Source organism: Camarhynchus parvulus, chromosome 14 (genome assembly GCF_901933205.1).
Source record: "Camarhynchus parvulus chromosome 14, STF_HiC, whole genome shotgun sequence".
Taxonomy (NCBI): domain Eukaryota; kingdom Metazoa; phylum Chordata; class Aves; order Passeriformes; family Thraupidae; genus Camarhynchus; species Camarhynchus parvulus.
In genome coordinates, this window is record NC_044584.1 from 13,423,700 (window position 1) to 13,451,504 (window position 27,805).

The 27,805-nt window shown below is 38.6% G+C and overlaps 1 protein-coding gene across 2 annotated transcripts; it reads left to right on the forward strand.

Moving 5' to 3' along the window:
• Window positions 1-917: 917 nt before the first annotated feature.
• On the forward strand, window positions 918-27,727 carry ZC3H7A (zinc finger CCCH-type containing 7A). 2 transcript variants are annotated; one of them, XM_030957820.1, is made up of 24 exons: window positions 957-1,047; window positions 2,030-2,065; window positions 7,195-7,298; window positions 8,478-8,517; window positions 9,282-9,479; window positions 10,018-10,176; window positions 11,849-11,929; window positions 12,016-12,057; window positions 12,868-12,895; window positions 13,415-13,695; window positions 15,387-15,594; window positions 16,550-16,614; window positions 17,346-17,538; window positions 19,192-19,353; window positions 19,975-20,171; window positions 20,407-20,504; window positions 21,505-21,686; window positions 22,222-22,298; window positions 22,840-22,973; window positions 23,372-23,477; window positions 23,945-24,053; window positions 24,906-25,039; window positions 25,369-25,532; window positions 26,806-27,727. In XM_030957820.1, the coding sequence occupies exons 3-24, from the start codon at window positions 7,231-7,233 to the stop codon at window positions 26,993-26,995; spliced, it is 2,916 nt and encodes a 971-aa protein (XP_030813680.1). In that variant the 5' UTR covers window positions 957-1,047; window positions 2,030-2,065; window positions 7,195-7,230; the 3' UTR covers window positions 26,996-27,727. The 2 variants fall into 2 exon arrangements, with proteins under 2 accessions (XP_030813679.1, XP_030813680.1); XM_030957819.1 differs by lacking the exon at window positions 2,030-2,065 and having other exon boundaries at window positions 918-1,047.
• The last annotated feature ends 78 nt before the right edge of the window (window positions 27,728-27,805 follow it).

The window sequence follows — 27,805 nt, forward strand, 5'->3', positions numbered from 1 at the left end:
AGAGAGGGGAAAACCAATTCCTCACACTTGAGAAAGCAGTGAAGAGAGTTCCAATCCGGCCGTTCCATGGGCAAGGGGTGTGTGCCACCTGCCCGGCCCAGGGAAGGTGCTACTGCCCGGCCCAGGGAAGGTGTTACTGCCCGGCCCAGGGATGCCTAGCCTAGGGAAGGTGTTACTGCCTAGCCTAGGGAAGGTGTTACTGGCCTGCCCAGGGATGGCGTTACTGCCTAGCCTAGGGAAGGTGTTACTGCCCGGCCCAGGGAAGGTGCCCCCGTCTGCACCTGCCGCTGGTCAGACCGCCCGCGGCTTAAAGGAACGACAGCGCTCCTTGGGCCTCGTGCTCACTCAGAGACTTTTATCGGGCAAAGGCATTTTCATTTTGTGGGTTCCGCCATGAGAAACCCCAGGTCACAGCAAATACCGGGGCTCACTCACGCTCCCGTGAGCTGAGCACACCCCGCCTCACCGCCCTCAGGGCACCGGGGCGCGCGCACGGCGGAGCGCGCACGCGCAGCGCCCACTCGACCAGTAGTGACGTCACTGGGCGGAAGAAATCTCGCCAGCTGCTCGCGTCAGGCGGCTTCCGGGAGAGCCAACCGGGGCCTTAAAGGGGCGCAGCGGCTCCGGGTAGTGGCGGCCCCGGGTTCAGTCGTACCGGTGTCTGCACGACCAGTCAGACGGCACCGCCCGCACAGCGCCACAAACCGGGCGGGGCGGGGTCCGGCCCGCTGAAGGGAAAGAAGCGGGGCCGCAGGCAGCCAACCAATCAGCAGCCAAGAGCTTCCCAGCCCCCCCAATCAGAAGTAGCGCTTCCCAAAACGATCGTGGCGAGCCAATGGGAAGCCCGCGCCGCTCGCGTTGGGCTCAGGCCGCCCCCGGGCTGTGCCCGCGGCCTCCCGGCAGCAGGGGGCGCTCGGGGGCGGCGACGCTGCGCGGGCGGCGCGGAGGAGGCGCTGCCGCGGCTCTCGGTGTCCTTATCGCCGTCGCCGCCGTCGCGCCCGTCCTGCCGGCCCCGCCTCCCGCTGCGCTCCCGCGGCCTCACAGCAGGTACGGGCGGGGGGAGGGATAGACACACCGCATCCCGGTGCCCCCGCGGCACCCTCCGCCCGAGGAAGGAGTGCCCAGCCGCGGCCGGCCCTATTGCCGTTCCGCCCGCTCCGCGCGCGGGGAGCCGGTCCCGCCCGTCCTTTCCCGCGCCGCGGGGCCGCCGCTCCCCACCGAGGCGGAGCCGCGGGCTCGCCGCGCCCCTCCCGCCGGGGGTCGCGTGTCCTCCCGGCCGTGGCCGCTGTCGGTCCCGCCGGAGCCGCGGCCGGGCCGGGCCCCCCGGAGGGCTCTCCCCGGCTGCCGGAGCCGCTCGGCGCGAACAAAGGCGGCGGCGGGCGGGCAGGAGCGCTGGGGCTGCACAAGCCGCGGGTAGGAGCGGGTGGGAGCTCTCCTGTTGCGCCGTAACTGGAACAAACCCCGCCGAGCGCTGACAGTGCCCGTCCGGGGCCCGTCCTCTGCCCGCGGCCCCCGGGAGGAGTTTTGGGGCTTTCCTCGCTGACAGGTGCGGGTGACCTCGGCCGTTCCTGCAGCCCGGGCACGGTGCCGGTGCCTCCGGTGTGCCCGGGCAGCTCCGGCAGGCAGCGCTGGAAGTGTTTGGTTACCGAAAGTCAGAACTGTCTTACGGGAAGTGGGAAAGAAACCCCAAACCAACCCCACAACTAAAACCAGCAACGAAACTCGAGTATTGTCGATTGTAGTGACCAAAATCGAGTATCAGAGTTTATCTTGGTTTAAATGCTGTTGATAAATCCGGATTTATTGGTCAGATGCTCTTCCTGCGGTTAGGTTTTTGGATCTGTTCTTTACTGAAGTATCTAAGAACTGTAAACCGAAGTCTTCAAGCTCTGCTTCTTAATCTCCTAGGGAAGTGAAATGACTTCACAAAGTGTTTTTGTTCTCTCCTAACATGGATTTTAAAAAAATGTAGCAAATCCGTGAAAATAGAAAATAAATCTTGAAAACTATCTTATTATTTTGTGGATAGGGAAGAAGTGGGAGGAGATGCAACTAAATACTGAAGGTAGGTAAAGAGTGGGAAATTAAGAGGTCTTAATTTACTGCTGTTCTGTTTTCTTTTATTTAGATATTTCATTTTGATTACAGTCAAGTTCACTTTTTAGAAATAAAAGGTGGAACTGTGTGATGTCTGTGTTAGGTGGTTTTTTGAGCTGACATAGCAATTCTGTGATTGTGGCCAGAAGTACTAGATTAAGCAGAGAAGTTTACTTGGGACTATTGAAATGTGTGTTGTGTAATGTGTTTCCTGTTTGTCCCCCAGCATCTTGCATGTTTGAAATGTCTCATAGAACGGCTCAATGATGTGTAAACATGAACATAAACTCTTTTGTGCTTTTGCTGTCTGAGGAACACATTTATTTTGTACAGATTTTGTATTAAGGTTTCTATTTTCCCTTTCTTATTTTGATGCCACTCCAAGTCTGATGAGCAGTTTGCAATCTCTGTAAGGCATGCTTTAGTTTGCACTGCTGTTTATTATCTGTAATTATGCTTTTAATCTGTCAGATGACTGGGATGGGCAATAAAAGGGCTTTGACAAGTCTGCATCTGCTTTCTGGCAAGGCTTATTCTGTGTGCTCCATGTCCAGCTGGATGCTTGGCTGGGCTGGAGCTGGGGGTACTGGAGGTGTTTGTGTGGGTGGCATCTCTTGGGGAAGCGATTTGGGTGTAGCTGTTGGTGCCACTTCTCACTTGGCTCTGTGGAGGCAGAGTTCTGCTTTCCTGTGCCCCTGGGCTGGGAATTACACCTATGTAGCTTCTGGATCCAAATGCCCGAGTGTATTGTGCTTGTTGCTGCTGTTAGAGGTGCAGGAGGCAGCAGCAGAGATAGGCTTTTGCTTCTGGTAGGTGGGAGGGATTTATATTGCCTGCCTCAATCATATCTTCCCTCCTGCTGTTCTGTTTCTTGCTGTTTCTTCTCTTTGCAGTATTTCCTTTCTTCTAGGATATAACTTCTCTTCTTTGGAGCAGTTTTCCTATATGGAAACAGTGGTGAATTGTTGTTGGTGTTGTTTTATACACAGGCTTCTGGTTTCACAGATTCTGACAAAGTTCTGACATATGATGGTGTAGATGATGGGTTGATTTCTGTCAGAGTTGAGGGGGAGAAGGCTGATGCTAGGATACAGAAGGGATCTCTTCACTTGGTGTGATTTTATTTGCTAATTCAGCTGAACCACTGAGGCTGGTGGATATCTATCAACTGCAGTAATGACAAAATTTTCAACGTGCTTTGTACTGTATAGAAATTTGAGATTCCTGTCACCCAGTAAATGTACAGTGAATTTGGTGATATATGGCAGGAGGATATGCTCCTGTAATTTAGAAGAACACATCTATACACTATCCTTGCTTTGTAAATTTTAGTTCTGTGGAGAGAGAAATGAAGCAAGGATCACTGACTTCCAGTTGTGTTCAGCATTTAGGCCTGAAGGTGCAGAGAATACTTACTTGAAGTATTTATAACAGCCAGAGCCATAAATATCTATAACAAACAATAACAGAATTATTTGGTCAGCTGAAGGTCATTAATTCCCAGAGGGAGTAGTTCTGCTCCCCAGATGATGTTATGCATTTTCACAGCGTTCTGCATTAATCTCTAAAGAAGCAATGTGCAAAACTCTGTGCAAGAGGAGAAAGGATCAGTCCTTCCCAGTTCCCTGTCCCGTGGGACTGAATTTTCAACTGGAGGAACTTGTGTGCGTGGCAAACTGTAGATAGTTGTTCTCTGGTGCTGCAGTTTAGAAATGGAAAGGCTCAATTCTCTGTAGTTTTACACAGTGCGACCTTCCTTTTAACAATAGCCAAGGCCTATATTCTTTCTACAGAAAAACTCAATTTCTGCATTCTCTATGAATTTGTTCACTTGTGTTGCCGAGATTTGCTTTGCAGAGATAGTCTAGCAATTGTACTCAACACCCTTGTGCCTGAATATGGCACTTGGTGTATGCTAGATAATGGGAATGTCCTTTAAAATGTATCTTGAATGCCTTGGAAGTGCTAAAATATAGAAAAGAAAAAAACTGTCTTGCCATGTGCTGGAAGGAAGGCAAATAACCAGTAAGAGCCATAAGTGGCTTTGTGAAAAGAGAAGTGGAGGAGTTCCTGCCTGCTCTGGCACAGACCTGTTGTCCTTCGTGTCTCCTGCTTGGATGGGTGGACCAGCATCTGTCAGAAAAGGTGTCACTGGCTCCTGGCAGAGTCCTTTCTGTCACTTGGCTTCTGCTGCTGAGAAACAGGATGAGTTAAAGCCTGTGATAAAGATAAAACAGGATAAATTGTTCTTTAAAATGTCTAGGCAGCTTTTTTTTTCTTTACTGCATTTAGTAAATTGAACTTGTATAGCTCAATTCTCTCATAGCAGCAGCCATAGAAATACTGCATTTAATGCAACAATTAGTTCTGCCTGTGGTGTTAATTAGTGATATATTAGTCTGCTTTTTTTTTCAGCTCTTGTACTATTTTTTCTTTATTTTAGGTTGTTTCAGTGAATTGCACAGAGTAAAACAAAAGTACAGGCTTTGCTTTTCTTGTAATTTTTCAAGCAACAAAGCAACATTTAGACTGTTTAAACGTATGTAAGTTTATTTTTCTTTAAATTCTGTCCCTGCAAATGGGTAAGGGCTGTTGCTATATAGGTTTCATCTTGGGAAGTGGATGGATGACATTAAAAGGCAAGACATGATTGTCATTTGCCTTGTATATAACTGAGTCTTAACCTGTTTCTGGTTGCTTCAGAGGATGTAAGGAAAATTTCAGGGGAAGAGGTACTGTTGAAGGTGCTGTCTGAAACAATTTTAAATCCTCTGCAAAATCATCAAATATCAGATTTGATTGTCAGAGTATTCTAAGAAAAGATAATTGTTGCCTGAATATCTTGTGGATGCAAATGAGTAGGAAAAAAATAGAAAACTGCTTTGAATAATAAATTTCAGCAGTCACATATGTTCATCATTTACTAGCTATTCTTATGTATGCAATGCCAGTTTGTAACATTTCCATTAACTTTATTGTTGTGGAGAAATGGGATCTGCACATGCTCAAGTTCAATATATCATTCTTTAATGTTCTGTTAGAGGTGGTAAGTAAATGCAGGTGTCACTGTGTTGGACTTTTCTCGTGTCATTGCACGTTGGGGTGGAATACTGGGATTTCTTAAAATTAGTAAAGCTGATTTTAATTTTGCCCAGATTGTGGCATATGCAAGACTCTCATGTGGCAAGATATTACATTGTCAGCAGTTAATTCACAGGAGTAAAATGTGTTTTTCAAAGCTTAATTCTAAGGGAAAACATGTGCTACTATTCCTACTTTCTTTGGTTAGTGTGATAATTTCTTATTCTTACAAGACTTTGTTTGAATTCCAAAACCTAATCCATGAGTGAGTAGATAAAAACTATTCAGATGCCAAATAAAATGTCTTTAGGTATTTTAATTTCTTTGTGGATATACTGTTATTTATTAAACCCTTTATCATATAGCAAAAGCATAGTATGTATTATTAATTTATGGAAGAAAAGATGATGCACAAAATGCCATAAAAAACCAGTTAGTTCCTCTCTGGAGAGTGGATTACTGAGGGCTATTTATATACCCAAGCAAAAGCAGTAGCTGAGAAATTCCTGTTAGGGAACTATCAGAGCTGTCCATGATATTTATCTAAAAACTGAGTTTTAGTTTCATGCTTTTTTTAAAGCTTGCCCTTTCTGAGGTCACAGTGAGGTGAAATGGGGACCTCCAATAGTTTGTTTAGTGACCTTAAGAAAATTATTCATTTTTATGCTCATTTTAGGAATGTATTACAATAGGAATAATTTGTAATGACTTGAAGTAGTCTAGACTTCACACACTCATTTAAGGGGCTTTGAAATGGTTTGTAAACATTATTAGAGCTGAAGATTCTTCAATTTGTTTCCTTATTCCAAATCATTCAGAGAAAGCAGGGCATCTTCTGCAGCATGTTTCTGTCCTCAGTTGGGATTTTTTGGAGTTTGCTGGGGTTAGTTTGTTTCTCATTTTACTTTGTTTTCATTCTTCTGCCACTGATGTGAAATGGCAACCTGGCACAAAATACTGGCTCTTTTAAACTTAGTTTCAAGACTACCAGACTTGTACTGCATGTAGTTCAGGTTTTTTTAACTATAAATTCCTAGAAAAAGTAATTTTCTTCACAAAACATACACAGTTCCTCTAGCTAAAAGCCTTTTTATGAACCTAAGTGTTTTCAGGATAAAACTTTGTCCTACTGGTTGTTTTTTGGAAAAATAAGTTCTATTCTTACATCACAATTGGGCATAACCAAGTACAGTTGTGACAGCCTTCAAATAGCCTTATATTAAAGGTTATGCAGATCATTTTAGCTTGTTTAACTTGAGCATTTGTACATCTAGTCAATTAAAGACACAAACTGAAAAAAAAATCAGTGATTGAAACAAATTGAATTGAAATGTCAAGCTGATGATGTGGAATTACCTTTGAGTAGTTCAGTTTTTCAAGTGCAGTAGGTAGTCTTTGCTACTGGTAAAGTGTGCAAGGTTCTCACCTTGGCTGACTGGTAGATTTTAATAAAGCAGCAGTGGTTGCTTCTAATTTCACCTTAGTGCTTGGGGTTGGTGTGATGCTGTAGAACTAGACTTCATGGTAGCTTTCTCATCAGTTTGGTTTTTATTGATAAATATACCAAGATCTTGCGTTTATTTCCACTTCAACAAGCAAATAAAAGAAGTGTAAAGCTCTTCCAAGGGGACAGTGTGGAACTGCAGCTCAGTTGAGCAGTAATCCCTGAAAAGATGGGCTTGTAGCTTGGTCAGTTACCCTGACAGGACTCTGCATCCTCTAGAAGAAGTGAGTGGAAACCAAAGATAAATTAGAAACTGGAAGAAACGTTTTCTACAGAAATATTGAATATTGTGTAACTGGGCACTGATGGGGGGATGTTGGTTGTGACCTGGGGCTTCTCCCTCTGTTGCTGTGGGTGCTTCAGCTGTGTCAGGAGTTTCTGCAGTGGTCTCTGAAGCTTGGTGCAGAATCATCTTTGTGCAATGGACTTAGTGTTGATGTCAGAGTGACCTTCTGGGCCAGGTGCACACTGAAACGCATTCTAACAGCCATTTCTCTCTGTTCCTTTTTGAGGAGTGGCATATCCCAAAAGTGGATGTTCAGGATAACATGTCCAATGTCTCGGAAGAGAGAAGCACTAGACAACAGGACATTAAGAAAGGACTCCAGTTTATAGAGTATGATTTTGTGGTTTTTATTCTTGCATTTTCATTTATATGTTTATATATATTTCTATGAGATGGATGGCTCTGGAAAAGGCCTTTTGTGTTTTTCCTCAGAATATTTGCTAGCACTAACATGTTAAACAGGGAGCAGCTTTAAAGAAAGGACAGAACTTCTCTTTGTTCCTAAACAGAGCAAATTGAAGGTGAGAGGCTATTCCTTTCCCACCTCTAAGGAAAAAAAATAGCATTTAATCTTTTTTTTGTGGGTAGAAAATGTTGGTAGCCTGATAATCCACCTTAAGAATAATTACTCCTAAAACTAGGTTGCTACTGAAAGGGAGGGGTTTGGTCAGCACTACCTAAATATTTTAACTTTCTGGAGCTAAAATTTAAGCTATTGAGAAATCATCTGAGTATTTAATTTTCATTTGGGTCAATGCCAACTTTTTTTGAAGATCCTGGCTGTCTTAAAATCATTTTGAAAATTCATACTTGTTCACTGCTCATATATGGCATTCTTAGAAAACAAAAACAAACAAAAAATCAACTAACCAACAAAAAACCCAACAAAACTTTCCCCTCCCAAACTCCTGACCATTTAAAAACTGTTTAAAAACAGAATCTCAGTTAACCTGTATGCAAAAGGAAAGGATTTCTGCTTTTCTTCCTGGAAATGTAGAAAGACCTCCTTTCTGTCATAAGGAAAATCTCTGTTGCATGTCATACAGAAGGACTCTTAAAATTCCTGTTCTGTCATTGGTATGACTTAATTAAAATTGATGTGGGTTTTTGATAGATAATTTGTCATTTTATAGTACTTACTAGAAGATTGCAGTTCTCTCATCTATAACGTGGCTCTGCGCATGTTAGAGATAGAGGAAGGATTACTCTTAAACAAAGAAGTGATGTCTAAAATTCTCAAAGCATTCAAAACCTTAATACATTTTGAACAGTAGAGTTCAGATTGACCATGCAACTCCAAAAGAAAGTAAGCCATTAGTAATAAGACAGCTCTGTTTTTTAGTCAAAACTCGTCTACAGCACTTTTCCTTGTTCAGTGCAGGCTATGGGCAATATTCAGAGATTTGCCTGTTGCAAAAGCAAGGCTGCTTTTACTAAGAACCAGCACTCCTCAGTGTGTCTTTTAAGCAATATGTATCATAAGTGAAGATTGTAATTTTTTTTTTCTAGATCCACTTTGCCCTATCCAGGGACGCAAGAACAATATGAGGTAATGAAATGACTTTTTAATTTCCAGACTGGTTTTTAAATTGACCTATATTATTATAGTTATCTTGATTTTAGTCATTATTTAGGTGATGATATAATATGAATGGTAATTTTAGAAGTCTCAAAATTGAAACTGGACAACTACTAACATTATGATACAGGTATTCAGATATTTGGGTGTCCTGAATTTACTCATACAGCAGTTGAGATGAAGTATTTCTCTGCTGGTATTGTGGATGAATTTGGGGCATTAATTGAATAAAACAATGTGCTATTCTGAGTAAAGCTCAGAGTAGTAGAGCAAAAGTAAAATAAAAGGACTTCAGTCACAGAAACCCTCAGAACATATTTTATTTCTGTATGTGTTCTAGTTTTGCATTATTTTGGCTTGTATTTTCAGACTTGGCTTTTTAGTTCTTTTTGTGGTGGTAGGTGATTTCATTGGATTTGAGAACATATTAGATAAAAATGCTGCCATTCACATTTTGATGAAAAAACCCTTTTTGCAAAGCAGCTTTTGTGTTCTCCTGCTTTGTCAGTTGCTATGGCTGCTGCTTGCTGAAAGAATATATGGAAAAGATATATACATCTTAGAGATTGTCTTGGAAAAATGTCAGAAGAAAAACACTAATGTAGACAAAAGTTTTGCATTTCACTCTGATTCCATGGAGTTGCAAGTACAAATTTTGTATTTAAAATTTTCCTTGGGAGTATGGAAGATAAACAAGAACTGCTGTTGATGAGCTTTTCTTTTCTTTGTTGCAGTTATTTATACGAGATCTTGTTAGAAATCTTTTTCATGAAGGAAATGATGTATATCGAGAAGGTGATTGGAGAGGATCTCTGAGTCATTATACAGAGGCTATAAACATAGCTGATTATGCTAATTCAGAAGAAATCCATGTTTCTGATGATGTTTTAGAGAAGCTGCATGTGAACAGGATCGCCTGTTATTCAAATATGGTAAGCTTCTGTTTAAACTAGGATTTCTTCAGAACAGGATGCAAACATGGTATGAAGAGACAAAGTCTAGTGAGTGAAAAGCTTTTGATGGCAGTTTGAAGATTGACATGTTTCAAATAATCTCTTTGGCACGTTCTTGAAAAGCTTTTTACATGTTTAATTGAGATATTTTACTTACTAATACTAGAATTAACATAAAAGAGTCATACTGGGCTAGGAATTTGGTGGAATTGAATTTTTATGCATTTACACTGCTGACTGCACTGAGTTGGCTGCTTTTGCTTTCTCTGTGGAACAAGATAGCTCTTGTGAAAGAATTACATTTTCTTTGTGACTGTTACTGGGTTTTACATAATGATGGCACTGCTTGTTTTTAGTTGCCTAATTTGGTGACTTAGCAAAACTTACAAATGCACTGTGCAGTGGCCTTGGGGAGTGTTTGATAGTGTTTCAATACCTTCATCCAGTGCAGTTCAAATTCACTGTTTTCATGATAATAGTTCTGATTAGTGGCTTTTTTCCTTTTTGCTCCTCCTAGGGTTTGCATGAAAAAGTTCTAGAGGACTGTGAGGTAGCATTAAGATTGAATGAAAACAATTTCAGAGCTCTCTATCGCAAAGCCAAAGCTTTGAATGAGCTGGGGAGCTATAAGAAGGCTTATGATGCTGTAGCAAAATGTTCTCTTGCTGTGCCACAGGTGGGTAAATTGTGTATTGATGATTATTTTTAAAGTTTTGAAACATACACTTATTTCAAGACCAAGGTTGTTTCTTCTGGTTTGGGATTTTTTAATGCAATAAAATATTTTTTATTCCTCTAAGCATTATTTTTTTCTTGTGGAAGTACAGACTGGGCAGAGATTACAGTCCCCAAGCTCAGTTTGTTGTGTTACCTTTGAGCAGAGGAAATGCAGCAGGGGTCAAGTGCCATGAATGTTTGCAATAAGCACTAGAACCACTGAATTAATTGTTAAAAATTCTCTATGATGTGAAGAGAACCCCACCATAATTACAATATACATTTATTCTTTTGATAAATGCATTTTAGCTTTCCAAGTGTTTAGTACCATTGCTACCAGTGCATTGTTCTCTCTGTGAATCACTTGCTGTGCACCCTGAATCTTGGGCTCTGTATGTGTTAGCAGGCACTGGGTGGTGGAGGAGATGATCTCTAGACTGAAATGCTCGTCCTGAGGATCTGCTTTCCGTGATTGTTTGTGTGGTGGAGTTGTGTTTTTTATTTGGGTTTTTTAGGAGCTGGAGTGCATCAAGTGCATTCCTGCAGGGCTTTAGTTATATCCAAACCCAGTTTGGTTCTCTGGGACCCTTCATAATGCAAACTAAAATGCTGTGAGGATGGTTAAGAGATTTCACTTCAGAAATGCATTTCTGATTTGAACTTACATGCTTACAGAATCTTTACATGCTTTGCTCAAAATAGGATAACAGGATAAAATCCTGATCACAGGATAAAATACTGACTTGCTGCATGTTCACCTTGCTGCATCAAAACTACAGTGAGACACTAGACAAAGTGTTGGGTATAGGTTTGCCTCTTGATAGAGAGAAGGTTTCAGTTGTGTTTCCAAAGGCATAAACAGTTCCTCTGAATGTGTAACTTTGGACTTTGGATCCTCACTTTGCACCTCCAGATCTGAATGTTTTTGCTTAAGGTTAATATGCCTTTATGTAAGTTTTATAAATAGCTTTTTCTAGCTGTAGGACATGATCTGAATACTAAATCTTAAAATATTTTAAATAGGTAGTTAGAACTGTAGGACAGAGGGAAATACAATGACATTTTTAATTCTAGTAGTATGATGCAATGCCTCCTGAAATACAGAGTGCTCATTAAATATTCATCACTGCCATGTACTAGCTCATATGTAATCAGGAATATGGTTCTCAATTTCTCTAAAAGCAAAACAACAAAATAAACCCCCATCCCCTTAAGGAACAAATGCCCTCCTCAAATAAAGAAACAAAAAAACCCCACTCACCAAAAAAAAAAAAAAAACCAAAAAACAAACCCCAAAAAACAAAACAAAAAAACCACCCCAAAAAACGACCAAAAAAAACCCCCAACAAAACACTTATTTGAATTTCTCTGGCTTTGGAAAGCCTTAATATTATTTTAAATCCAGATAAAAGGAGAAGGAGATACTGTCCATTTTCTGTCAACATAGTTTTTGCTTGAGGGTAGCTGTATTTTCAGATACATGTTTCAGTTCTGTGGTTGTGCAAGAATAAAGCTGCATTTTCAGACATCCTGCATGTAGGGATTTTGCAGAATACAGACTGAGATATAAACAGATGTCTTTGCTTGATGACAGTACATGTAAATTATGAAATTTTATTTATGTCTTTTAGGATGAAAGTGTGATTAAGCTTACTCAAGAACTAGCTCAAAAACTAGGGTTAAAAATAAGGAAAGCATATGTTAGAGCAAAGGTAAGATTTTATTTTAACATTTTATGTTAAGGTTTCCCTCTTTTGATATCAAATTTGTGTTTAATGAAAGTATCTTTTCTTTGTAGCCACCCTCGTCAAATTCAGTTTCTAGTGATGTATCAACTCAGGTAAGGTTTTACATGTTCCAAGTGCAAGCTGCCTGTAACCTACAGGGAATAATTATTTCATTATTTCATGATGATAAAGGGACAGTGGTGCAATTGGACATTTTATATTAGAGGCTGTTATTTGGGACTTTGGGGTTCTGTTATGTTCAGTTTTGCTGGACATGTATGGCAGACTAGGACATAAGATTATTATTTGAGTTATCTTTGTTGAATAAATGTTAGCTAAAACATTAAATCCAGGGCAATGCATATATGTATTTTTCATGTCCTGAGGCAAGAGCCAAGTTAATCGATTTATTTTTTATTTTATTTAGTTGACAACTTTCAAAATGAAGGGTGCTGGGATAAAATCTCTTTTACTTATATGCATTTATCCAAATTTGATCTTCATTAGCAGCTGAACTTGCAATTATCTTGCTCTTTGTAATGTGTCTGAATAGCAGTGGTGGAGTTCATCTTTACTTTACAGACTTCTTTCACGGGAATGTAGACAATTTAGCTGTAAAGGGAAGAGGAAATGAAGGAACAGTTCATTTAAGATACCATTTAGACTCTTTCATTCCCTAAAGTGTCACTCGCACTTTGGTTGGTTGGTTGCAAATTTTTAGTGATATCATGAGTGGAATTCAGTCTGCAAATGGATGCTTTATCTAAAAAAAAAAAATTGCCCTTTACATTACATTAAACTTGGTAAATTTGAGATTTTATACAACCTAAATTTGAGAGGGCTTACATTCTTTGTCTGTAAATATGTATTTGAAAAATTTTCATGGCTCTTGTGGCTGAGAGGTATTTTTTTCTCATTTACAGAACTCTTCTGTAGAAGATATTGAGTTAGGTGAGTCTTGTGTTACATTACTAATGCTAGGGAGCTAGATATGCCCTACATATCTCATTGTATTAGGAAAATTTGGATGAAAATTCATCTGGTCATTTGAAAGTACTGGGGTAAAATCTGATCTGTTTATCTCTAAAACTGCATAGTTCAGTGGCTGAGCAGATTTCACTTTGGCCTTCTCAACCTGATATGGTTGGTAACTGCTCCTGCAGTGATTGTCTCCATACTGTCCTCTTTAGCTTGAAAAAATAGGGGGAGAGAATATGCCAAAGATTTAATAAAGTCTCAGGTCTGTAACTTTTCCTGTCTGTTTTAGCTTGAGTAATAAATAAACTTTGAGATTAAGATACACATAATTTGGAAGCTGATGGAAGCTGAAAACATTTCATGTGGTTTTGCTTAAACATTCTTCACATTTCTTCACTCTCTCACCCTCCACTTTGTCAGTGTAAAAGTAATGCAAGAACTTCTCACATCTTTGAACAAAGGTTCTAGTCATTCCCATTTTACCTATTTCAGATTTATCTGACCAGAAGCAAGAGATGGTTTCTGCTGCTTCTTCATCAAACTTTGTTTCTGAAGTGTCCAAAGTGTCACCAGTACCTGTAGCACCTTTACCTGCTGTTATGCCTCTTCAGATGGAAAAGGTTCCTTTGCCTTCTGCAGTGTTGGCAAATGGAGGGAATGTTTCTTTCTCTATGCCAGAAGCATGTTTAGATTGTGGAGATGGAGATATAATTATTGGAGAAGAACTTGATGAGTTGCTTGATTCTGTGCCTGATGCAGATGAAAGTGTAATGGTAAGACTTTTTAATGTGTTTTCTTTCTTGAAAGACTCCCTTCAGGAGTGGGATCTTATATTTTTATCAGATGGGCTAGTGGTGATGTTTGTTACCTTTCCGAGTTACATTGAGCTGTCTTTGGGCATAGTCAGGTTGGTTTTTTTTCAGGTTCAGATTCTTGTAAATGTGGCTGTAAAGATAGCAGCACTACTTCAGAAATACTGTTATGCTACTACCAATGCTACTTAGAAGAAGTACTGTGAAAAGTGAATTGGACATTTGAAGTCTGGGCTAGTGTGATTTTTGGGAGGTTTTTTGTGCAAATAAACCCTCTTAGAACATGAACAGTGTGTTGGAATGCTCATGCTCTAGGTGTAGAAACTATGGTTAAACGTAAGCAAAAAGCTTTGCAGCAGAGTAGTACTTGGGCTGTGGCCTTTTGGGGTGGTCACTGGTGTCTCTGCAATCAGAATTTGGTCCAGATCCACCACCTGGCTGAACAGAAATAGACCATTATGAGTCTGACTTCTTGTATTTTTAGAAGAGATATTAGAGAAATGTAGTTCTAGGAAGTGTTGTTCCTACTTACACCATTATGCCAGACCTAGAGCAGACTGAAGCCTCCAGAGTTTCAGCTTTTAGTCAAAATGAGAGCTCTGATTGATGAGCAGAGATGTCTGAACCTCTTACCAAGGTTACTGACTCCCTGCTCTGGCCCTGGCAGTCATTTGGAGTATTTATTTTGTATTGCATTTGTATGGCAGTGTTAAGTGAGGCTGTGGCACATTCAGTTCTGCAGTTGTGATTTTAAGTCCTCATTCAACTCTGATTTACAGCTGCAAATCTTTAAATCAAAAATGCTTTACTTTCTAATTTTCTATTTTATGGACTTCGTGTTTTAGAAAATGTGTCAGAATTAGAGAAAGTAATTATTTTTAAGAGATCCTAGGATGTTTGCCATAGTGAAAGCCAGGAGGAAATACTCTTCCAAGAGAGACTGCAGTCTCATGGAGTGTAAAATTGAGTGAGCTGTACTGAGTGAGTTGCAGACTGATAACTTGGGGAACATGGAGTTTCCCACTGGGCAGACTGTGCAGACCTACTCACTCAACATCCAGACAAGGAGGGAGCTCCTTGGCATGGCAGGAAGGGAGGGGGAACTCCCCCACTTGGTATGTGCTTAACAGAAATGTACAGAGGGATGTGTTACTTTCCATGGGAGGAAGGAATGTGACCTGGCCTTTGCAGAATGTGTTATCATTTGATTGGATCTGAGGACTTACCTCAAAGCCAACCCATACCTCTTTTGCTGTACTACAGTTTGAATTACATTATCTTTACTTAGAAACAAATCCTGTTGATATCTGACTCTTCCTACTCTTCCCTGGTGTCTGTTTTAACATAATTTGGAAATTCAGCCATAATCCAATGGATAAAAAAATCCAGATCTTTTACTAAGTTAGTAAGTGTTTGGTAACTGAACCTTCAAATGTTTGCTCAGTGGATAATGCCTTGCAGCTGGGGCATTGTTTAGGGCTTGGTTACTGCAGCTCTGTGCAGGACTGTGGTGTACCTGTCTTTGATGTTTTTCAGTAGGTTTACAAAAACTTTGCAGAAACTTGACTAAAAGAAATACTGTGGCCGATTATGTTCTTGAGGCCTTTCTTGCTTGGTCTGAACATTCTTTTTAAATTTATATTTTTTTCCAGCAAACTACAGGAGCCAGAGGACCCATTCCTGCTGGGAGTGTAGCTCCTAGTGTACCTTTCTCTGCCTCTTTGCTGGGGACACTGCCAGTTACTGCAGGATTTGTTCCTTCAGCTTCTCTTTCAGAAATCTTTTCACAGCCTTTGGCTTCGTCGCTGGAAAACTTCTGTTCACCATTAAGCACTTTTTCAATCAGTGACCCAAAAAGAGGTAAGAAATGAGTCTTAATATGTAACCTTTAATGATGATGAGAGTTCTGCATGAGCCAAGTGGTTTTCCTTTTTAACAAATTAGTTTTCACAGCTATTAGTTATATTTAACACATAACATTTGAGCTGTGCTAATAGTTTTTGAGTGTTAGTTATATATAAGAATTCATAAATAAAATATTTTTTTCCTTGGGGTCTGCATAAGCATGCTCCAAGCTCCCTCTGTGTAGTTTTTCTGTATCCATTATCTAAATTTATTTGTTTCAAGTGAATAAGTTTATAGAAGAAATACTATTCCCTCAAACTTTTTTTTTTTTAACAATGTTGCTCTTACAGCTTAAACCATTTGTCATGATTTGGCAATAAACAAGAATTCTAGAAGGGTAATGTAACTGTGTACTCTGAAAAAGTACAGACTATAATTGTGTAGTGAAATCAGGTATGTGAAATAAGAAGATACAAGTAACAAACTACAAAAGATAAAACAGAGTTTTGTCTTTAATTATCAGCGTTACAGGACTGTGCTGTCTTCGGAACAGAGCCAGATTTACAAAATAAAATAAAAAGTTGAAGAATCCTCTTACCCCTCTTTCATCTCCTCATTTTTTCATAGTCAGATAGTGTTTATCTTGCTGCCCTTTTTGTACTGAACAAGTATTTTCATGTTGCTTCAGTATCTGCCTGTGAATCTGCCTTCAGTATCTGCCAGTACTGCTGGTGGTAACCAGGTATATATTTTGAAGATGATTGCCTAATAACTTTTCAGCTGAGATGTTTACAAGGGGCTTTTACATAATTAAAAAAAAAACCAAAACAACTTACTGTAGCAAACAAAAAAACTGTTGGTGTTTATCAGAAAAGCCAAACCTCTGATATTTCTCAGGAATGATAAATTATTTTTTGCATGGGATGTTCTTGGGAACTCATTTAATTAAAATATCTTTTTATTCCTTCAGACATCTCAAGTTCAGCTTCTAGAGATGGAACACCAACACTTAACAGCAATAATTCCCCATTGTTTGTACGTATTTTTCATGTTTTTGTTCACACCAGTTCAGATGTTATCACCTTGGAGGCTTTACACAGATCTGCATTTTTACAGCTGAAGTTTCTATTTTTAGAAAAATAGCACTTCTACCATTAAAAGTGGGTTCTGGCTGTGGGTACTTACAGGAATGGTAACAAAAGAAAAAAATTTACGGAGGTTGTTTTATGTATGCAAATTCTGACTGATGTCACAACCATTATTCTGTTTTGAGGAACTTGCTGTAAAATACTGTTGAATTGTAAAATAACTAATATAAAATCCCTTCTGATCTGAGTACCAAGCACTAGGCATCCTGAAGAGCTGTCCTAGTACGGGAGCAGAGCAGATGCCCCTGTGTGTCTGAGGATCTGGCTGCTGTCTGTTCTGTAGTCGTGCTGTGCATTTTCAGTCACGCTGCTGGCACTGATTGCGTGGGGTAGGGTGGGATGAAGGATTGCATCCTCAGGAGCCAGGAGGGAGTAATAATTAGTAATAATTAATAATAATTAGCCTCACAAAGGCTACTTGTCTGCCTGTACCTGGCTGGCTCTTGTTTTATGCTTAGTTTGTGCTGTGTATGTGGCCTGTGTAAAATCTCCATGTCTTTTCTCAGATTTGTCTTTGAAGTTTGTATTATGGCTATGAAGAAAAATTTCAGTAGGTTAAATTTTAATTGTAGAAAAATACATTCTATATATCAAGTAAAATACACTTTCTTTCAACAGATAAATGGTCCTAGTAGTTTGTTTGGATCTGAAAATTACATGGGAATTGCAGGCCAAACTAGAAATGACTTTTCCAATGTTTTTAGCAGTACAACTGCTAATATACCTGTATCTCCGGCACTGGCGGGAAGGAACCCACTGGAAGGCACACATGAGCTAAGACAGGCCTGCCAGTTATGCTTTGTCAAAAAAGGTAAGGAGCTATTGGACTTGATGGGGTTGATTTTTTTTCTTTTAATTTAAAAGCATACATTTAAAATATTCATGTTCCTAATTTAGCACTGTTGGCTTCTAAACCATGTTAATCCTGACTTGTTCTTTGCAGATGTAGCACGATCTTATGATTGGTGAAATATTTCAACCACTGTTTTATCTTCTTTCCTCTTGTCTTTATTTCTTGTCCTAATAGATTTCTTGATTTCTAAACGCAGCACAAATCACCCCACGCTTTCCCTGTGTGTAAGGTCATTCACATTCTGTATCCCCTTTCCTCCCAAACCCCAGGGTACTGTGAAGAATGACACCTTTGCTCAAGACTAAATAAAACTTGCAATACTCTGTCTGATTGGCCATGGGGAATTGAACTGCAGTTCAAAGTACCTGGTAACCTTCACATCCCATCTGTTTTATTGTTCTTTCAAACTAATTCTAAATCATAATCATGAGGCTTCCAAACCTTAGTAATAATTAACTCCACTGTATTGACTTCAAGGAGCTTAACCAGTATTGGTCATTAATATAACTAATCATTTAGGCCTGAGCTGTTGCTGTTAAACAGAGCCATATTTTAAAGGCAATAGCTTGTATTAAAACTAATCTTAAAAATAAGCATTGTGTTTGAAGTTACAGGTATCATTGATATCAATATACTAATAAAAATTGTATTGAGACCTTTAGGGGATGACTATTGTACCCTTAAGAACTTCTATACTTGTTTAAAATTATTTTTACTAGAAAAATCCACAAAGTGACATTTGAAAAACCATAGAACATGTTCTGCTAAAGCTGGAGCTATAGCATATTGGTGAGAATACTTAGCATGTTCCTAGCTTTACTTTTTGTGTCAATGCATCTGCTTCCTCTGTTTCTTTCCATCTCTATCAAAGCCTTGAAGTGTCTCCTGCTTTTACTGCCTTTTGAAATTACACTGTTCCATCATCTTCTTGTCCAGAGAAAACTGGGTCATGCTCTTGTTTTTCAATCTCACGAATAGCAAAAATTCACTGAGCCTTGCTCATCTTCAGATGCTCTTCCTGAAGTCTTCTTTTAGTACCATCCTAAAGAGAGAGTTTGAAGCTAGGTGTATTTTTGTTTCCAAAATCACAAAGTTCTAGGATTGGCATTTATCTTTCTGGCACATGTGAACTTCCTACTGAGTGTGTTTTGTCCCTGAGCATAGTACCTCTCCTAATAAAATAAATGTTGAATGTTAAGAGAGCCATTTACTGATCACTGGAATTCACCTGCATTCACTTACTATACATAAGCAATTTAAGTTTTAAACTAGTGATACTGGAATGGATACTTTGTAATTTGAAAAAATGCTGCATTTGCTGACCCCAAGAAACCTTAAGGCTGTAACACAGCATCCCTCCCTAAATATAAAATAACTTGTGGCTTTTTTCTTGCTGAGACTGCCTTTTGTAAGTATTTGGGCTTTTTTTTCTATTTTGCTCAACGTGGTGGTTAATGACTTTTGATTCTTCAGAGCTGCTGATGCAAGTAGGAATTCAATACAAAGTGTTTGTGTACTTTGCTTTTGGGCTTCTGTGCCAGTGTGTGTATGGACGTGTTCATGTTTGATGCAATTTATGCCAATACAAGCAATTTTCTGTGATTGTTTCAGGTCCTAAATTATTGGATTATGCTTACCATCCTAATTTAGAACATAAATGTAAGAAGGATATTTTAATTGGCAGAATAAAAAACTCTGAAGATAAATCATGGAAAAAAATACGTCCAAGACCAACAAAGACACAGTATGTGGGACCATATCATATATGTAAAGGTAGGTGTTACAGAGGGAACCTGGTAATGCCTATGCTCAAAGTAATACAATTTAGCTTTTCCATAGTGAAGTATAGAAGGAATTTTTATTTATGCTTATGGGAGGTGGAGAAGGAAGTTCTGGATTGTTTATAATTTCAGAAGCTGTAAGGAGAGCCATATCTTGACCACTAATATGATTATTTAGAGAACAGGTAGTGTACTTCTGTACTGTTCTCCATCAGGAATAATTTTGCTTTTGAGTGTTGGATGATTAGTGTTAAACACAGCAAAAAAGAAGCATTTTTGTTAGACTTTTGCAGTGTGGATGTAAGCAAGATGACCTGTGGGTTAATGAGCAGCTTCATTTGAGCAGAGGGTATTCTGGGTTCTTGGCATTGTTGCCCTAGATTAGTGCAGGATGGTTGATAGAGGTGTGCATTAACTGTTTTGAGGAGTTTTACATTTTCACCAAGTCATTCAGCATAATGTTTTAGTTCTGTTAGATTTAAGTGACAAATTTACAACAGATCTCTGTAACTTCTTTATTAAAAGTATTTGATACTGATATAGTGGAAGTTTTAAGATGAATTTGCAAGAAAAGCTGTAAAAAGCAATGCTCTGTTTGATGCTGTCCTTTGAGATGTGGCTGCTGAGGAGGAGTGCAGGTACCCAGGGCACTGCACCTTTGCCTACTGCCAGGAGGAGATCGATGTGTGGACGCTGGAGCGCAAGGGAGCCTTCAGCAGAGAAGCTCTTTTTGGAGGGCCTGGGAAGATCAACCTGACTGTGGCCCAACTTCTTCAAGAATACCACGGATTATTTATGTTTCTTTGTGAGGTGCTGCTTTATTTCTCGTAACACAATAAAAATGGTAATAGATAATTTAAATATGTGGAATGAAATGCTTTGGTTCGTGCATGACTGTTTTGTAACTTTTGAAACAGATTTCAGTAATTATATGGCTGCCTTTAGATTAGAGACTAATAGAAGTATCTGTTAAAATCTTTAGGGTAAGGTATATTTTTAATTGTCTAAAATATATACTGTAAAATTACTTGTTTTTCTGTTCCAGAAATGTTTTGATCACAAGCCCAGAATAATAAGCAAAAGGAACAAAGATAACTCATCTTCTTGTTCTCACCCTGCTATGCATGACTTTGAAGATAACAAGTATGTTTGAAATACCATCTTTATAAGTTGCAATTTAAAAGCAAGGGCAGTTTTTAATACTGACTTTCATTTCTTACCTGTTGGTCAGCTTCTCTGCTGACTGTTATGCTTTGGCAGTATAGGCAAGACAGACTTAAAGAGCAAAGTTTGACAAATGTAACCAAGTTAAAGTGAGCTATTTCTTTATCAGTCATTAAAAATTAGTGGTGTCTACCCTCATCTTTGAATCTTTGGGATTTGGTGTCAGGTTGTTTATAGCTTATCTACCAGGTGAGCTGTATTGCTCTAAATAGATGTGTAATGTTAAATTAAAACAGGAACTTCGAAGTTGCTCTTTCTTTGATATGTTTTGCTAATTTTGCTGTAGTTTTAACTCAGGCTTACCTTAATTACAATGTACAAAATAGTCCTAAGGACCATAGTCCTTTTAACTCAGTTGATAAAAAAGTTTGAGGAGTGTCTTTAATTATTCTTGGGAAGTTTAAAAAGTTAGTATTGTTGTAATAGTAAAAAATGAGTTTTGGAGGATTAAGAGACTTTTGTCTTTGTATGATGTAAAAGTAAGTGGGAGCACTGGAATTGCTTAGTTTGTATTGCAGTTCCCTGTATTGAGGGAGCACTGCTGCTACTAGAGCTAGGCTGTTACTGTTCTGCATCACCTCTTCCTTAAATGGTGCTCTATAAATATTCCTTTATAGTACGTGGGTTAGTAATTAGATCAGGATATATACTTGAAAGTGGGCATGATCTGCTTTCCTTTTTGGAAACTAGTGATCCAGCTGGATTGAATTCAGTAATGCTTTGCAGAAGAGGGATTCTGGGTTCCCAAGAGTACTGTGTATTGTGTTTACTCAGCCTTGAAACAATGCTTAGATGTAACCTCCTTCTGGGAACTTTCCTTTCTGATTTCAAGTAAAAAGTGTTTAGTGGATATTTGAACAAGCTGTGGAGAAGGATGGTTATTTTAAAGAATATCTACAACTGACTGTTTTCAAATCAGGTGCCTTGTCCACATTTTGAGAGAGACTATGGTGAAGTATTCCAAAATCCGCCCCTTCCAAGTTCGGTGTCAGCTTGACCTGTGCAGACATGAGGTGCACTATGGCTGCTTACGAGAGGATAAATGCTTTTATGCTCACAGTCTGGTAGAACTTAAGGTCTGGATAATGCAGAAGGAATCAGGTATGTTTGGTAAAATGTTCATTTTACTCTTCATTGTATTGCCACTCCTTCCTTTGCTTGACTCCCTCAGGAATTAGCAGCTTGGGATCAGTGCAGGAAGCAACAGGAGCAACCTGGTGCCTCTCAGCTTGCATTTTGGAGAGGGACATACAGTGTAGGTTTTATAATTACATTGACATTAGAGCTCTAGTACATTACATTTAAATACTGAAAATGCACTTTAACTTATTTGAGCAGTCTGTAACTTAAAAACCTTGGATGCTTTCTGTTGGGATGATACAGCCAACATTTCTGGTTTGGATGCCCTCACAATGTTCTTAAGAGTGTGTTATGTATTTGTGTGTGTGTATGGACATAACATCATATCCATGATGTAAATGTATATCATGTAACTCACACGTGAGGGAAAACTTACACAATACACAAAAAGAAAAATGGATCAAAGCTTTGGGGCTTCAGTAGCATTCCAGTTTGAGCCTGTTTGTAAGGCTGCAACAGTCATAAGTACTCAAGGACTGTTTCCCTTCCTTTACAGGTATTTCACATGATACTATAGTTCAAGAATCAAAGAAGTATTGGCAAAACATGGAAGCTAGTGCACATGGATCACAGGTATTTTCATTTTTCCATTCAACTAATTTTACCGTGACTGTGGTGATAATACTTTTTTTAATGTGTATATAGTGTAGCTTATTTTAGAAATTACTTTTTTAATATTTTCCAAATAATCTCTTTCAGTGTATAGGCTTTCTTCAGCTTGCTCACTTAGAGCAAAATGCCTGCTCTGTTGCTGTACAACTCCTTTTTTGTTTGCTTGTTCTGTCCGAGGTGGAACATAAAATGTAAACATTAGTTCAAAGTCCATTGCTCTAGGGCAATTAATTATCTTTTCAATATGTAGTGCTTGTATGCCTTTAGTTTGTACATATTATCACAACTTCAGGGTACATATGCCTAAATCAGAAATAAGTTCAATAAAAAAATGTACTTGTTTAGAAATACCTACATTGAAATGACAAGCTGAGCTATTACAAGACATGCAGTGTAATATCTGCTTCCCAACATGTGTTGAAATCTCTGCCATAGAGGGTAATTAATAATTATGTGTGGATTTGTTTGTAGATAAAAAACACCTTTTTTTTTTTTTCTTAAGATTCTTGGGAACCAAATGAAATATGGATCACTTAATTTGAAGATGAAGTTTGTTTGTGGACAGTGCTGGAGAAATGGTCAAGTTAGTGAGCCAGACAGAAACAAAAAATACTGTAGTGCAAAGGCAAGACACCCGTAAGTAAGATCAAACAGTGAAAATTCTACTGTTTTGTCAGCCATTTAAAACCTCTTTTGGGAAGCTGTTGCTTCTTAGGAAGGAGTCATGCAAGGAATTAAAAAAAACCAAACATACTAAGTAGAACAGAGTTATCTCTTTGTGGTATGCTAATAATTGGTACTGAGAAAACATTTTGATGGCTACCAAAGTGTGTTTTGGTTTTGGAGGGTTTTTTTTGTATTTAGAGTTTTGGTCAAGTTTCTGTAGAACTTCATTAATTCTTAAATATATGGTGAAAGCTTTAAAAATAAACTGTGAACTTTCTTGGTTCTGCTTTTGTGCAGAAATTGTGTTGGGTTTTTTTGTTGTTTTTTTTTAATAGTGTTTTCTTTGATTGAATGCTTGTGGTTTCCAGATGGAGCAAGGATCGCCGTGTGGTGCTGGTGATGTCTAATGAACGGAAGAAGTGGATGACCATTCGTCCTCTGCCTGCAAAGAAACAAGTGCCTCTGCAGTTTGATGTATGTTAACCTAAAATTAATGCTTTGGTTAAGAAAATAGATAATAGTCACTGGAAAATGCTGGCAATTGGGCTGGTTTCATCAGTTCTGTAGAAATTCCCATGGCAGTTGGTAGGAAAATGTTCATAGTGTATCTGCAATGTTCAGCCTTAGAAAAGCACTGATCTCATGTTACTACTGAAGTCCTTACTTGTCAGTGGAAGAAAATATTTCTGAAATTATTTGTACATATCTGGGGTCTGCTAGTGTGGTAGGAGGCAAAAAGGACTCATAGTACTTTCTTCCAGCAGTTCTCTTTTTCTAACTATAAATGAGTTTTTTTGTAAAATAAACATTTTATTTTTCACATTATATAAATGTTTGACTGGGAGGGGAAACACTATCCAAGACTGAAAAAAAAATTTAAAATTCTACTAGCATCCATTCTACTTTATATTCTTAAGAATTTCTTTAAATTCATGTTCCAGTTGTGCAATCATATTGCTTCAGGCAAGAAATGCCAGTATGATGGAAACTGCTCATTTGCTCACAGTCCTGAGGAGAGAGAGATGTGGACCTATATGAAGGAGAACAGCAGTAAGTAGAAGACTAAATCTAGCATGTTGTAAATCCAACTGTTCTTCTTTACATTCTTGTACTTCAATTACTTTTTAATCTAATTTCTTTTATTATCTCTTGTAGTAAACCTTGCAGGTGCCCTTGTCTTTGAATTTAAATAAACCCAGACCAGGCATTCAAAAATAGTATTAAATAAAAATAGCTGTATTGTGTATTCACTGCTTGATGGGTTTTCTAACAATAAAGTAGTCTGTGTTGGTTTTTTTTTAGGTGTCTTAGAAATATTGATCCTTGCAGCAATATTAGTTGGTGTTTGCATTGCCATGTGCACACACATGGATTCATGGAATTACATATGGGGGAAACTATTTGCAGAACAGTCCCCCCAGTGTATTTACTGGGAATTGCCATTCACTTTTTGTGGCTGACTTTACTATCCCATCAGTGTTACTGGGGAGAAAGCATCAAAAATCAGAAGTAATAAATGACATAAATGATCAGATCATGGTCTGCAAGAAAGCAAACTAAATTTACCAAAAGCTGTAGCACACATGAGATTAGTTCTTTGAAATTCAGTATTGATATGCAGCAGCAGAGTTGCTGTCTGTACTTTGGGTTCCCATTCAGAAACCTGTAATCTCTTGCTGTCCCCTCAAGAGGCACAGAGAGCTTTTGGTAAGTTAGCCACAGATGCCTCTTCCCCTGGCTCTTCATCTCTGAACTGTGTAACTGTCAACATTTGTTTCCTTCCCTTTTTCTTCTTAGAATAGGTGGGGACTGAATTATGCTCATGAACTCAGTCGTTTATCTAGTGTTCTCAAACTCTTGCCTTAATTGCTAATTACTTATTTTAGCTTCTGCTCTCATTAGTTCAAGACTTGGAGCAGTTGTATGACATATGGCTAAAAACTCAAAAACCAGAAAAAGGAGATGATACAGCTGCTCAGGCAAACAGAGAAAATGGGAAGCAAATTCATATGCCAACTGACTATGCTGAAGTTACAGTAAGTAATCATGGGTATAATCCAAATCCAAGTATGTGGGGGTTCGTTGGGCTTATTTTTTCCCAGTCAGTAATTCAGGTTGTTTCCCTTATTTTCTTGGTGCTTCCTTAGACCATAGATAACTACACTAAATGTAACTGGCACTGTGCATCAGTTCTTCTAAAGCCAGTGGAGATCATAAACTTTAGGTGATTGTTTAGGTAATTGTGTCTGTTTAGGTAAACAATATCCTGCTGGTCAACATAAAGAAAAAGAAATGTATTAGGAGAAGTTCTGTCCTTACAGCATTGAATTTGCAATGTTTTGTTTTCAAATTCCTTGTAAAACAGGTGGATTTTCACTGTTGGATGTGTGGGAAGAACTGTAATAGTGAGAAGCAATGGCAGGGTCACATTTCTTCTGAAAAGCATAAGGAGAAGGTTTTCCACACTGAGGATGATCAGAACTGCTGGCAATATCGCTTTCCAACTGGATATTTTAGCATTTGTGATAGGTATGTAAGATGGCAAAAATGCTGAAAAATGACAGTTGATCTTTTAAACAATTAAGGCAGTTAGTAGTTCTGACAAAGTTTCTAGTATTTCTTCATTCGCCTACATCTGTCAACAAGGAATTAAGTAATTAACAGTATTTTAACGTGATAGAACTCGGGGAGTGACAAGGTGCCTAATTTTGGAACCAAATTAACTGCCTGTGTGATGTTAATGAGTGGTAGCAAGTTCATTGCAGCTGTGTGAAGTGAATATTGTTGGTATTATTACAAGTTTCCTTAGGCATCTGCGTATTAATTAGAGCCCAGGAACAGTGCCTAGCTGGACAGTGATACTGGAGCTTTATGGCAAGTAGAAATATTGTTAGCATCAAACCAAATTTGTTAAAATTGAGTATTTGTTACTAGAAATTATTTATGAATAGGTGGAAGAGGACTTCCAAGATCTGTTGGTTTTTCCCAGACCTGGCTGTATGTTTTGCTGCTCCCTTTAATTCTTAAGTGCAGCCTGTTTTACCTGACTTCATTAGATTTTTTTTTTTTTTGTAAATCTGTTGAAAATTCCTTCCACTGTTGGAATCCTTTTGGAAGGCAAAAAACTTTGGAATCGAGCATTCTGGAGTTTAAGGTTCAGTTTGCTGGTGCAGATGCCTTTGTTACTCCATTTTCAGCTGAAGATTTTGAGTGTCTTGGAGATCTTGAGAAACTGCATAGCAGAGAAAGCAAGTTAGTTTTCATTTGACGTCTTTGCATGGAAACTTACATGTCCCTTTACTAAATTTTTAAGTAGCATTCTAAATGTATTTGCTTTGAACATAACAGACCTTGGATATGCAGCATAAAGTGAATACAAACTGGCATGTTAAGGTGTTCTGAGTATTCTAACCTCAAATTTAGTTAACAAGGGTAATTAATTAGTTGGATTTTTTAAACAATAGTGGTTCTTTAGCTTAGTGAGTTAAATGACGAGGTATTCATTAACATGATGAACTTGATGGTTTCAAGCATTAAGTGTCTCAGTCCAAGTAGGAACATGAAGAACAGAAAGAAAAGAGCCATCTGTTATCCTCTGTGTATATTTGTCAGCTGGGAAACAAAAATACAACCAAATGCTAAACAGAGTTAGTGTCATTAACTTCTCAAAGTATATACTCTTCCAATTTTTTTTTTGGTCCTTACCATGCAGTTTATTTGAAAAACATACCTGAAGAAAATATAGACACAGTAGTGATCATGGTAATTCTATGAAAACACTGTTCAAAATCTGTCTTAACAGATATATGGCTGGTACTTGCACTGAAGGAAACAACTGTAAATTTGCCCATGGAAATGCTGAACTCCGTGAGTGGGAAGAGCGAAGACAAGTTTTAAGAATGAAACTCAGCAAAGCAAGAAAAGACCACTTGATTGCTCCCAGTGATAATGACTTTGGAAAATATAGTTTTTTGTTTAAAGATTTAAACTAATACTGAGATGACACATACATGTTATCAGCTGGAAGCATAAACCAGAAAATTTGACAATAATCAAAAGCATGTGACAGAAAAGCTGCAGGTTTTCTGCTTTTATTGGCATACATTGTTCCTCCTGAACAGCAAAGTATGGTAGATTTAGGGGGATGGAGCAGACCTGTCTATGCTCTCATGAAACAGAGTGGTGATTAAAAAAAATCTGAAGTATTATGTGCTTACTCACCTCCTGTTGGACAGAAAGTTAGGAAATAGAAGGGGGGAAGAGTGGTTATAATATCTAGGAAGCCCCCTAGTCTCAGACCTTCAGTTGAAAACTTTAAGGTATCAAGGTATTGCAAAAGAGAGTGTTAGTGGGCTAAGAAAATGATGGATGAAAATTCTTCAGATCTTTTAATGGAGAGGATTTGTTTAAAACAAAGTTTGCTACTTATCTATATGTAGGTTGCTAAAAATGATTTTCTTATTAAAGATTTTAAACAAAATAACCATTTAACTACAATATACGTTGAATGGGTATTTTTTCTCTATTTGTATGTTTCAATATAATTTACTGAAAAAGGATCTTGAGAGGAAAAAAGTATTAATTTTTGAAAATGAAGTAGTTAAAATTCTGTTTCTTGGTCTTTGCTGTTTAAATGATGATTTTGAAAGATTACACTTGTATGTCAGTATTGTGTATTATTGTATGGACTAATGTTGCCTGTAATAAAGAGAACTTTACACTAAGCTGTTTTCTGCATGTAGCCTCTCAGGATTGAGATTTTGTAAAAACAATGATTTGCCAGTTAGCAAAAGCTTGAGCAC